General features: G+C 46.2%; 1 protein-coding gene across 1 annotated transcript; it reads right to left on the bottom strand.

Moving 5' to 3' along the window:
• Positions 1 to 8,961: 8,961 nt before the first annotated feature.
• On the bottom strand, positions 8,962 to 12,836 carry LOC135245865 (arg8-vasotocin receptor-like). Its single transcript, XM_064319217.1, has 2 exons — positions 11,720 to 12,836; positions 8,962 to 10,725 (listed from the first exon to the last, which is right to left on the bottom strand). The coding sequence occupies exons 1-2, from the start codon at positions 12,687 to 12,689 to the stop codon at positions 10,436 to 10,438; spliced, it is 1,260 nt and encodes a 419-aa protein (XP_064175287.1). The 5' UTR covers positions 12,690 to 12,836; the 3' UTR covers positions 8,962 to 10,435.
• Between the last annotated feature and the right edge of the window lie 854 nt (positions 12,837 to 13,690).

Raw genomic sequence — 13,690 nt, 5'->3', positions numbered from 1 at the left:
AAGAATAGCAGCAGTCACAGCACGAGGGTGCCAGATTGGATAACACTCATCCAGTTCCTCTCTTGCCGTCGAATCCTTACATTACACAAAGGGTTTTTTTTTTTTTTTTTTAAGTGTGTTCATTTGTAGCTGTTGGCGGTTTGTTTACTGGGAAGGCCAAGCAGGATCTTGTTCTGCTCCCCTTGTGCAGCTTGTGTTTCAGTGACCAATGTCTGGGAGAAAAACTGCCGTTTTATTATTATTTTTTTCTTTCTGTTTTTTCTTGACAGGCTTTTAGGGCTACTTTGCAAGAGTGAGCGCAGTCATTTCTGTATTTTCACCCCATCACCAAAGCTCCCTCGCTGAAGTGTTTCCATTACTAGGGCTGGATTTCCAGATTGGAGCCTCGATTGGAGCCTCGTCCAATCTGGCGAGGTTGTGCGTGTGAGGTCACAGGGGGCAGGGTTTTAGCTGGCATCAGCTGTGTTGCCGGGCTCCGGAGTGACTGACAGATGGGCTGACTTCAGCACGGACAGATGGTCAGGACATTGTCTCTCAGAGCAGGATTAATTCCCGGTGGCACCTTCCTCTGTATGAGGATAATCCACAAACTTTGAAGACGGTGTGTGTGCGTGTGTGTGTGTGTGTGTGTGTGGAGTGTGCGTCCTGTGTGTTTGGCAAGTGCGGCGTGTGCTTGTGAGGTGCGATAGTTTGGGAACGCCATCAGACAAATTTTAAATACAGTTTTAAAAGAAACATCTTGGTTTTTACTGGTTTCTGAACAGATAATGTATTTCATATATATAGTTGACCCAATTCAGGTTGCATCATGTACGGGATTGTTTAGATTGGTTGCCCTGTAGTGTTTGGTTTGGAAGAGCAGGCTTTGCTATTGTACTGGAACACTAGGTGTCACTGTATCTCACTGTATCTTTCCCTGGGCGCATCTGGTCCTTGATCTGTGTTGTGTCCGTGATACGATCCTACACACGCGCACACACACAGCCACACGTGCACGCTACACACCTGCATGCGGCCGTGTGCACACACCCACACACACACACACAATGTGAAATATCAATACACAGTTTCTTAATTGTGTCCAGAATAGAATTTTGTTTTAACTGTAGAGACTTGCAGTAATTCTGATGGACAGTTTATAGTAAATATGATGTCAGAATCAGAATCAGAATCAGAATCAGGTTTTATTGCCAAGTAGGTTTACACATACGAGGAATTTGTTTTGGTCAGGTGGTGCATAACAGTGAACATAAAATAAGATAAATAAAATGAAATAAACATAGTGCAATAAAAACATAACAGACATAAAATAACATAAACATAGTGCAAACGGTAAACAGTAAACAATAAACAATAGTGCAAGGGGATAAAGTGTTATAAGTACAGGTGCTGTCTGTTTGGTGTCCGTGGGGGTCAGGATAACAGTACAGTATCAGTGGGGGTCCCGGGCCTTGTTGATGAGGCCAGCTGCAGTCGGGAAAAAACTGTTCTTGTGTCGTGAGGTTTTGGTCCTGATGGACCGCAGCCTCCTGCCGGAGGGGAGTGTTTGAAAGAGTTTGTGTCCAGGGTGGGAGGGGTCGGCCACAATCTTTCCTGCCCGCCTCAGGGCCCTGGAGGTGGCAGGTCCTGGAGGGATGGCAGATTGCAGCCAATCACCCTCTCAGCAGCGCAAATGATACGCTGCAGTCTGCCCTTGTCCTTGGCAGTGGCAGCAGCGTACCAGATGGTGATGGAGGAGGTGAGGATGGACTCAATGATGGCAGTGTAGAAGTGCACCATCATTGTCATTGGCAGGTTGAACTTCTTCAGCTGCCGCAGGAAGTACATCCTCTGCTGAGCCTTCTTGGTGAGGGAGGTGATGTTCAGCTCCCACTTGAGGTCCTGGGTGATGATGGTGCCCAGGAAGCAGAAGGACTCCACAGTGTCGACTGGGGAGTCATGCAGGGTGATGGGGGCGGGTGGGGCTGCGTTCCTTCTGAAGTCCACTACCATCTCTACTGTCTTTAGGGCGTTGAGCTCCAGGTTGTTATGGCTGCACCAGGACACCAGATGTTCAATCTCTCTCCTGTAGGCAGACTCATCCCCACCAGAGATGAGTCCAGTGAGAGTGGTGTCGTCTGCAAACTTCAGGAGCTTGACTGACTGATGACTGGAGGTGCAGCTATTGGTATACAGGGAGAAGAGTAGAGGAGAAAGGACGCAGCCTTGAGGGGAGCCGGTGCTGATGGTCCGGGAGTCGGAGACGTGTTTCCCCAGCTTCACGTGCTGCTTCCTGTCAGACAGGAAGTCGGTGATCCACCTGCAGGTGCAGTCAGGCACGTGCAGCTGGGAAAGCTTGTCCTGTAGTAGAGCCGGGATGATGGTATTGAAGGCGGAGCTGAAGTCCACAAACAGGATCCTGACATAGGTTCCTGCAGTGTCCAGGTGCTGGAGGATGAAGTGGAGGGCCATGTTTACAGCATCGTCCACAGACCTGTTGGCTCTGTATGCGAACTGCAGGGGGTCCAGGAGTGGGTCCGTGATGGTTTTGAGGTGGGACAGTACAAGGCGCTCAAAAGACTTCATTACCACAGAGGTCAGGGCGACGGGTCTGTAGTCATTGAGTCCTGCGGTCCTTGTTTTTTTGGGGACGGGGATAATGTCATGTCCTTTTACTAGCAGACGCACTTGTGTTTGGTAAGCAAAGCGGTGGCAGCAGCAGAAGCAGCCCAGCAGGGGGAGCTATACAGCTGCAGCAAAGGAGAAGTGTGAGAATGTGAGCATTAAAAAAAAAAGGTTCCGAAAAAAATACTAAAACCTGAGGCAGCCGTATCCTAAATACCAAATATGTTTATGGAAACGCACAGTGACCCCCCCCATTATTTTCAATGATACTGAGTTCATAATCTTGACAAAAGAGTGTTTTTGGAGTGAGCCTAATCTCCCTTGGAGGCCTGCCATATATTCTGTGTGTGTGGTGATGAGTAGGATGGATGAAGAGTGTTAGCTGGAGGACGCTGTGAGCTGCAACGGTTGTTAGGGAACGCTGAGTGCTGAGTGGAGGGCTGTGTCTCTGTGTCTGTGGAGTGCTTTCAGGGACAAAGGAATCAGGGGTATATTTTGGCTATATGCATGGATTTCCACCTGTGTAATTCATAGGAAATACAGGTTGTGGAAATTCATCTGAATTTTTTTTTTCTTAATCCTCTCCCTTTCATATAAGGCCACGGCGGCTGCACCGGCTCTTGCCTTCACTTCCTATTTGTTTTTCACTGGTTGTCGCTGTAAAAGCACTCTGAAGTACTCACTTGACCTACCAGGTGACCACGTGAATGATTTTTCTGATTGTGTTCTGCTGTCAAGGTTTTTACTCGATTTTTACAAACAGCTCGCGCATATTATCTCAGGTGAAATGACATACGCACACTGGAGAAAGTGTTCCCGATTAAGAATTTTTTTTTTTTCCTGCTGTCGTGGTGTTTTTCCTCAGATGAAACGAAACTCAGAAATGTTTTTCCTGGCTGCCATAACGCGGTATCTTTAAGCATCAGGGGCACTTAATTCCCTCTAAGTAGCCGTGTGCTTACATGGCGAAATAAGTGCGTGAGGCTGAGGGAGAGATATACATTTTTTTTTTTAAAACAGTGCCTGAGAGAGAGAGGGTATTGAGGAAACCAGAGATGTTGAAATAACACGTCTCCATTGATTTGGCAGACTGAGGTGTGAGGGCGCTGGTCAGGACAGGGGGCGGAGCTTACGGCCTGTGGCTGTGGGCGTGGTCAAGCAATTTAAGTCTCATATTCACACTTGAAATCTTATTTCTATTATTTTCCGTCTAAATAAAACAAAAAGATTGCCAATGAGGTGAGAGAGTTTGAGTCATTTCAAGATTTGCCAATACGGTAAGACAATTTTGCTTGTCTTACAAAAACCCATTGCCAGATGAGAAAGTTACCAATCAAAGTGTCCATAAGGCTAACTTTATGGAACGTCCTTTTGGTATTTATTTAATGGTATCATTGCTCTTATGTGAATGGACAGGGTAGGTTGTGGAGTACATGGGTTTAATTTATAGTGCTGAGTAGAAACGGCATCTCAGAATTTACACATGATCTCAGCAGGCAAAGTGATTCCAATGTGAAAATCAAATAGAAACATGTGGGTTCAGCTAATGGAACGCAGATCTCACGGTAAATCTGTCATCCACCTCATCCAACAAGTCATTTTTTTCTGATGAATAATAATTTTTTTCAAGGAAAAGCAACTGATTTCTTAGTTAACGATAAAGCTCACCTTTCACAATGAGTTTTCACATCTCGGTCATATTGTGAAATAAAGCACGCTATGCTCATTTAGCAGTGTGTTGGTGAATTTGCTCACGTTATCGTTTGGTTGTAAATTTTCCAACCAATTGAAAAAACACATTTCCTTTCGATTTGCTCCCATAGTTCACAGCCTCATTGCGGGTGGCTTAAATGGGTAAATATGGCTCATTAATGGAAGTGGGAGCTCGCCAGTGTGTGCTTAAGGGTACTGTAAGAGCATGCTTCTGTTTGCCAGCCGCTAACACCACGCTAATGCCTGACGTGTCACTGCAGTGCGGAGATGTATCAGTATGCTGGACAGCGGCCACAGGGGGAGACCCTGCTCTTTGCTAATGAGAGCCCTTGGGGGGGGAAGGCCCTCAGAGGGGAAGGCCCTTGGGGGGAAGGCCCTCCGAGGGGAAGGCCCTTGGGGGGTAGCGGGGGGGCTGCTGCCAAGGTGATCAGTGGAATTTGGCCCCCCTGCTTTTGTTCCGCTCAGCTGATTGGTGGATGTGCACTAGACCACAGTTTCAGTCAGCGCATAGCTCTGCGTTGATTGGTTGAAAACCGAAGGCAGAGGACAACGGATACAAAACATGTTGCAAAACATGAATCGGGGCCCAAAAAGCATCGGAGAAAAACGCAATGAATTGGCTTGTCTTTTATTTAACGGCAGCAAGGGGGGTTGTAATTGTTATGGTCCATTCCCATTAGCTTTGTCTCTTGGAATGGTACTTGGCTGAGTCAAAGTGAGACTAGTTTACGGAATAGGGGGGCGTTCATTTCCCATAACACAGGACGAGGGCAGGAAGTGGTCGTCGCTAACGGAAACCGCTCGCTGGTCCCGAGGAAGGGTTAATGCTGTCGCCAGGCGTCTGATAGGGGGCTGGAAGGGCCAAAGCCTTTTTTTTTTTTTAAAACTGCTCAATGGGTGCCTTGTCAGAAGAAAACATGACAAGTAATCACACGAAGCTTCTTTAAATATTGGTTTCACAGTCCAGCCAAAGCATCCATCTTCCTTACATATGGCAAGGATTGCAGCGAGTCTATCTTAGAGTATTCAGTCGCCACGGGTTACAGAGAGGAAGAGCCCTGTTATCGGGTTAAAAAAAATAAATAAAATGAAAAGTGTTCCCAGGATCTGTACATGCTAATGGTCACTTTCCTCCAGAAGCTTCCCTCGAGTAGCCTTTTAAAATTCCTCCTGGGCAAACTGTTTGTGGCAAGTGCGGTTGCAACAATGTGCTTTAAAAATAGAATTTGGCTGATTGATTGATTGACCAGAGGACCAGAGAGTCCTTGGTCCTGTGTAGTTGCAAAAAATAATATCCAATACCCAGAAGTAAAACACACTGTACGCACAGTCACTGAGAAAAGACAGTGATGCTAAATTCAAGCATTCGGTACACCAAGTACATGCAGTTCTCTCATGTATTTCAAAGGGAAAACACACACACACTGTCACAAAAAGCACCCTATGGGACCACTGGGAGCACATAACCGCCCTTGGATGGGGAGCAGCTGATTTAAATCTGTTCTGCTTAAAGGTCACAGATTCGATTCCCAGGTAGCACACTGCCATTGTACCCTTGAGCAAGCTACTTCATCTGCATTGCTTCAGTGTATATCCAGCTGTATAAATGGATGCAATGTAAATGCTTAATTATGTAAGTTGTTCTGGATAAGAGCGTCTGCTAAATCCCAGTAATGTAATGTAAAGCGCACGGGGCAGAAGCAGCCAGACTCGCGCTTTGCGCAGCTCGTAATAGCGTGCTGGTCCTCTACAAGGCACCCGGCAATAAATCTAGGACTCGGCTCGCACCTCGCGTCTCCAGCCGGGAGCCCTGCCAAGGGGAAGTTCCTCCGGCTCCTTCCCTGACCGAGACCACACAGCTTACGCAGACACCGAGCCCCGCCGAATATTTATTATGCCGTCCCCCACGTCAGCCCCGCACGCTCTGAAACCCAACGCTAAAGCTTTATTATGCTCTCCTCCGCGCCGGGTCCCGGCAGGCAGTTATTGGGTAATTACGCGTCTGTGTTAAAACTGTCTCGACGCGCTCGCCGGTGGCGGCGGTCCGTGCCGCGGAAGATTCTCTGCATTCCTCGGCGCTCGCGCGGTTCTGTTTACGCAACGAGGACCGGCACAGCTTCTGCTCAGCAGCCGAGGGCTTGAATTTGTTTTCAGAATTTTTTTTTTTTTTAACTCAGAATGAACATATACGGTAACTTTTTCTGAAGAATGAGCATTGCGAATATCCCAGAAACCAAGCACAATGTGCACATATCTATGCCGTTTTATCAAACTGTCAGAAAACAAACCATGGCAAGGATTTATATTTGTACTTCATGTAGCTCCCGTCATATTAAAAAAATTGCTTTTACCTCAAAGGCAGTTTAAAACCATATCATCTACTGCCTTCACATTTCTGTAACCCCAGTGTTACACTTTAAGGGTCTGAGTTTGAATAGCACTGAAGAGAAACTAGTGAACCTTTCTCCTCAGGTGAGTTTTAAAAGGAAAATGCTTTTACTTCAGGGAGATATTGATTTTCTTACATGCAAGCAAAGGGGCGGTTAAGATGCAAGGTGAGACCAGTTAAAAGCATTGGTTAGTACTGATGCTGCTGTGGCAGGGTGGTGAGTGGTGAAAACGTTTTTCCAGCCAATTTTTCCTCTTCAGCTCACGGCCTTCTCGTAGGCGGAGCCAAACCTCTATCAGACGCACAAAGGCAGGAGGCCTGCAGGTTCAGCAGCGGGAGCGTGAGCACGTGGGTTTTGGCCGAACACCGAGTTTTCACAGTTTACCCAGAATAACTCCAGGTGCCGCGTCGGAGGGCCGAAGCCGAGCCTCCAGGTTCATCGCCCGTGGGAGCCGCGCGCCCTCGTCCGCAAAAATTGTCATGGGACGGGTCCCCCCCCCCCCCCCCCCCCCCCACCCCCCCCACCACCACCTGTGCGTGTATAAACGGTGCCTGCCGCGTCTGGCGCCTGAGGCCTCTCCATACGTAACGCGGCCTGTTTCACGCGGGGTCAGCCGGAACGCCCTCTCTCATTTCCTGAGCGGACGCGAGAGCGCGTCGAAAATCCCCCCCCCCCATGGTCTGGAAACGATCGTCGCCTTGACTCTGGCCCGTAGCGCCGCCGCCGCCGCCACCACCGCTCTCCCTGGGCAGGTGCGCGAGGTGCGATTCCCGCCACCGCCGCCCGCCCTTAACAAAAAACACACACCGGGCACAGCCCCGAGCCAAAACATTTACTCGGTCCCGTAGCGACCAAAACCGCTACTCCGGTCAGTCCCCCGGGCAACGGCAGGTCCTCTGCCTCACAGACGCTCCGCCAGATGTAAGACGTTTTTTTTTTTTTCTTCCCAGCAGCCTTTGCTCCCTCAGCTCAGTTATGCGCAACCACAGAAGAACCCCGGCTGGAATTTTCTAGAAGGCGCTGCGCTTCAGCGGTGAGGTGCTGCGGGCACGTGAGAGAACGCGGGCAATGCGGGAATGTGAAAAACAGCCGGCAGCTGGTCTGCAGCACTTTCTCTTCTGGCCAGTCTTTATTTCTGGGGAAGGGCGGACTGAACGAGGGCAAGATGAGGTCTCGCTTTCCCCGATGGGAGGGCGGGGCTTCTCACTATGGCGATGCATTGATGAGCTTTTGGGGGTTACGCTGTGGTGCTCCTGTTAATGTCCTGTACAATATACCAATCTGGCTGGCAAGCATGTATGTCTCTCTGTTTAGTGGTCTGGTTATTTGGCTTCATCGTAGCTCTGTGCTTCTCTTGACCTACTTGCTGTGGTTAGTAAAGTTTTTTTTTTTTTTTTTTTTTTTTTTTAATCATTTCATGATGCATGTATTCAACCTGCTCCAGATGGAGGGCAGTGGGAATTTCTGTGAGAAGGACAGAGAGTACTGCAGGCACTGTTATTGCAGGATTTCTCAGACGGGGCTGAAATGCATGTTTGTGCTATTTTATGCACGTGTGCATCCCAAAAAGTTGCGGAAGTATTACTTTCCAGTTGAATTTTATCCTATGTTTGCCTGCTGGGAAGCTCAATACAATTCTAATAGAAGTAATGGAAAAGCCCCTATAGCCACAGGAGATGCATGCCAGACAATAGAACCCGTGTTTGTAGTGCTGATACACAGTAAACATTCAGTGTTAAATCAACTCTTGCGGAGTACGTTGGGTCCCTCTTGGATTTGTATGTGCTCTGTGAGAGTTGTATTAACACTGATTATTTTACTGTGTTGGTTATTAAATATACTCAAGATGTATGTGGCTCTGGGAACCTGATGTGAGAGGTGCTGGGAAAATTGTTATTTCCTGTTATGCACAGATTTCCACCATCAGTTCTTTCACGAGGTTTTACAGACAGATGCCCACTCAGCTGCTGTTTCTCTTCAGTCTTCAGTCCATCAGGTTAGCCAATCAGCTTTGGCTATAACTGGGTACAGCAGGCTGACCGCAGGTTCTCAAAAGGACCAGAGGGGTCGCCAATGCGCAATGAACAGGGCCCCTAATGGGGTTCCCTGAGAAGCTCGCCAGCCCGAATTGGGAATGGGGTCTCACTGGAGGCCAACTGCATCCCATGACTGCAGGCTGGCAGGGTACTTATGAGGGACTGGCCCAAATTGCTGGATTCGAGGTGCACTAAATGGATTCAAGATGACAAAAACAACTGAGGCAGATTAGTGTGTACAATCACTTTTTTATTCTTAATATAATTTTACATGTGCAACATCTAATGTGCGTACAACGTTTAATATACAAATCAGATGCACCTGGAACAACATAAGGTTTGCAGAGCAGCAGAAAGTCACATTTTGTCCATTTGCTTCCATTCTTTTTTTCTGACGCACTGTAATTCTCAGAATGGAAATACAGATTTCACCGAAATGGAAACAGATAAGTTAGTCTGACAAAGACAACAAAGAACGGTATGAAGAACAGTTTGGAGAACGGATTGTGGAAAATTAGATGGGAAAAGTAAAACTTTGCCGTATGACGGGTGAAAGAAGTTGGAAAGAAGTTGGAAAGAAGTTACACAGCCCGTGTGGGAAGGCGGATTCCCCCACTGAAGAACGCGGATGAAACAGAAGCACTTGCTGTTATCCAGCTGCGCTATCAGCTGACTGATCTCCCTTGGCAACAGAGCGTCCAGGCCTCTGTAGTTCACGTAACATACGTCATTCATAGATGCGACTGGAGAACGACTTTAGGAGCCAGGTTTTTCTGATCAAAATGCCCAACGCGGTACAGGTGCTGGACAGATGGAGAACACAGAGTCATGTCTCGTGAAAGCACAGCTAAATATTTCGGACGCAGCAGTAAACTCAAGCCGTGGTTTGTGGAGACATTTTTCGTATATTCAGCGTATTTAGAGCTGAAACTGTACGATGCATATTTGCAGTAAGAATCTATGACATAAATGCGTGAGTGGTGAGACCAGAGACTGTTTCATCGTTGTGACGTTGAACTGAAAACGCGTTTTGATCACCAGACCCCCCACGAGCTCACTGCATCCCTGTTTTGTGAACAATCAGGGCAAAGTCATATTTCAGCTTAATGACACGTATACCAGAATGCAACTGATGTGAGGTAAAATGCGCACATTAACGCATGCATGAACAGGACGTTATGCAGCCTTTTATAAAGTGATTGATTTTGGTGTGAAACATTAATATTAGAGCACAGTAACATTAACTAGACAGACGATTTAACCAAATCTATTTTACAGTAAAGCTTTATGTACAGAGATTGTCATATATTATAAAAATTATATTCCCCAACAGCATGTTCAAGTAATTACACCCAATAACACATTGTTTTGATATACACATACAAGTACGCCCCAGGTATTTGGAAAACATCAGCTGACAATGATTGCAGTGAAGCTGATTTTTTTTTAAATTCTAGTTTTCAAATGTTGCTGAAATACTATATCAAATCAAAGTTTATATTTTACAGGGTTTTTTCCTTCTTTTGCCACGTTTATGTTCCTGTCATATTTTCATTGAATATGACCGTATCATTTCCTAGGGATTTTAAGTGCCCGAGGAATAGTCTGTATGTAAAGTAAAGATCTGTTGTACCACGTGAGTTCGGTTGTTCGTTATTGTCAATAAATAATTGCGGAGACGCAGACGCGCGTTCACGAATCCATCGGGATGTCGCCGCTGGGTTTGATTGGGTTGTCGAAGTCTTTCCAGGTGCCCGAGCTGCCCGTTGGGCTTCGGTTGGCGATTTTCGTTATGAGCGTGGTTCTTCTCAGGCTGCTGTCGGAGTCCTCCTTGAACGCGTGCCGCATTCTCGGGCAGCAGGGGAAGCACTGGGCGAAGTCGTGCAGGAGGTGGCCGCTGAAGATCATGTAGATCCACGGGTTGCAGCAGCTGTTGAGGCTCGCGAGCAGAGCGGAGAGCGTGACCGCGGTGTTCTCGGAATCTGGAACGAAGGCGGAGAGAACGGGAGAACATCACTTATAACTGACCGTTGAAATTGTTGCCATTTTTTGCATCTGATATGCAATGTTGTATGCCTTGTATGTGTTCTGTAATTGTAACTTCGTAAAAAAGTATCTGATGTTACTGAAATCATTACGCGCATTTAATCGAGTAATCTGATTTGCCAAAATCCTTTTGCGCGTGTCGCACAATCTGTCGCATTAACTTTTATATACAGAAAGGTACTAATTGGGCAGTTCTGGAAAAAAACTGTTTTATATGCGAAATGTTTAGTATCAAAATGAACGAAATCCTTTAATTTAGTCTATGCTCCTACCTTCCCTTTTATGCATGATCATACAGGTAACTATAAACACCTCTTTACCATTAAACTGTTTTATATATTTTCAGCATTTGTAGTCCTGCAATATAATCGCCTTACCCGTACGTCACATGCATGCGGTTTATAAATATAGTAGGCAATGTCATAAACAGAAACAACAGTGACAACTGCCAAAACACAAAGCTAGATGACACCTGTGCACTTGTCTCATTCTTTTCGAGGCACACAGTCGTGTTCATTAGGTAGCGAGCGCAAACGTCATTTCTTCCGTCGTTGTAGCAAACTTTGTGTATGGTTGACTAAATTCAGTAACCCAGTACACCTTAAATGTATACTAATGACCTTCTTTACATGTAGATGACTGTCTTTCGGTACAGATCAACTGCAGATACAGAACACCTTTTGGAATTTTCGTAATTTCTGAAATGCGCAAAGAAAACGCGCGTATTTGCTGCGCAAAGTTGTTCTGTGTTTGGAAAGCACTACTTTCAGGATGAACGCGGAAACCCATGAGCTGATATTAACTAGATAAATGTTCATAATCGTAACTCAGCATTGCAGCAGGACAAATGCACATTATTCACAGAGTTTCCGATGTGTTTTTTTATCGAAACAACACCGATTATCCAAGTGAGTCCAATGCACAGCTTACCGTCCCAGGAGAAGTTTTCATCCCAAACCGACCACATCTGCACGATGAAAAATGGAGCCCAGCAGACAATGTACGCGAGGACTATTACAAAAGTCATTTTGACAGTCCTCAGCTTAGCTCTGGATATGGTGGTGATACTATTGACGGAGGTCTTCCCGATCAAACCACTTTTAAACGCAGTGTGCGTCGTGCTCTTTTTGGTTTTGTACTTGATGTTTTTCCAGATGCTGTGGCAAATGAAACCGTAACATATCATCAGTATGACCACTGGGATAAGAAAGATGCCGACGGTTATCCACGTTATGTACGCCTTCACACCCCAAGGCTGTATGAAGTGACCCCAACAGTCGTACACGTCAGACCCGTTTTTTATCTCGCTCAGGGAAAATATGAAGTACTGCGGACTGCTCAGCGCCAGGCTGCATATCCACGTGCTGATGATCATAACGTACGCCCTCTGGGTGGGTTGCTGAAGCGTTTTCAGAGGGTGACAGATGGCGATGTAGCGGTCCAGAGTCATCATGACCATCATGTAGGTGGAGGCGAACATGCCCAGGACCTGCAGGTGTTTGACGATCCTGCACAGAAAGTCCGGTCCGTAAAAGCGAAAGGTGATTTCCCAGCAGAGCTGCGGCAAGACCTGAAAAAAAGCGACCACCAAATCGGCCAGGCTCAGGTGCTTGATGAAGAGGTGCATCCGTGACATCTTCTTCTTGGTGTTGTACATAGCCAACAAAACGCTCAAGTTGCCAACGACGGCCACGACGAAGGTGATGCTCAGAACCGTTATCTCTATCTTCGCGACCTCTTCGTTTCTTCCAAACGGGTCGCTGTCGTTTCTCGTCGAGTTCGCCCTGTCGGAGAGTCCCATTGTTAGACCGTCTTTGGGACTAAATTGCAGGGACTCATTTGTGTCGGTGAAATTCCACGGGGCTCCGGGGTAAATCTGCAAGTCGGCTGGGAAGTGCATGGCAGAATCTCTCTGCGCGCGCCTTTCGCCCCAGCTGTGGAAAAGGATTCTCCCTGCACTTCTGTTGCCGTGCGCCACTCTCCGTAAAATCTCACCGGAGACCACTAGTTGCACAGAGAGCCCACAGGGTTTTAAGCGCGCATCACATTTCAGCTACCACGCATGAGCCCCCAACGGCCAACCCCTCTGTGTCTCTGCGCCAGTGGCCAGTTATGTAGCGCTTGACAAAATAACCTCCCCTTCCCCTCCAAATATGTTCTGTGTAATGTTGTTGGACATTTTTAACATACATCATGTATTATAGCAACATTATCACAGGGTAATATGATGAAGTCACATAACCTAGACCATGTTAATCTAATCTGTTTCTGAAGAGTCGGAAATCAGTGCGCCCTGGGGCACAGAGTTCACTGTTAGCATTGTGGCTTTCAGTGCGTTCTATAAACTACGAATTTTTAAATACGTTTAGAAATGTCTCGAATGTTTTTGAAAGTAATTTAAATTCAATATATTAAATAATTGATTATTTGAAATGATACAAACACACAGTATATGATCGCTTATCGGAAATACTCTTATTTACTCGGTGTCTTTATTCAGCATAAAATCCAGCGCAACAGAATTAATCTTATTTTGTCTTTTAATTACAACATGCCCTTATGGTAGTGTATACACAACATAACCTGCTCCCACATTTGCATCATTTGTCAGAAAAAAATAAGCAGTATTCAAATTTATGTAGCTTGTTGTTAGTCAGAATGATTCAGCAGGTTTAAAATAGGTCGCGTCTTATGTCTCTTGAATTGATAAACGTGTTGTTTATGCTCAGTCATTATCGGTAGATTGATACAGGACCACTGGCCTGCATTCTTGGGCATGCGCAAGGTATACGAAATGTATTCGACACAATATCTGTAACATTTTAAGGAAGCATTTAAAAAATACTCAAGATACCTTTAATATGAGTATTCTGTTTCTCAAGAAATACTTTTTAGTGCTCA

This window comes from Anguilla rostrata, chromosome 19 (assembly GCF_018555375.3).
Source record: "Anguilla rostrata isolate EN2019 chromosome 19, ASM1855537v3, whole genome shotgun sequence".
Classification (NCBI taxonomy): Eukaryota; Metazoa; Chordata; class Actinopteri; order Anguilliformes; family Anguillidae; genus Anguilla; species Anguilla rostrata.
Note: the sequence above shows the minus strand (reverse complement) of the source record. Positions and strands in the feature narration are given on the sequence as shown.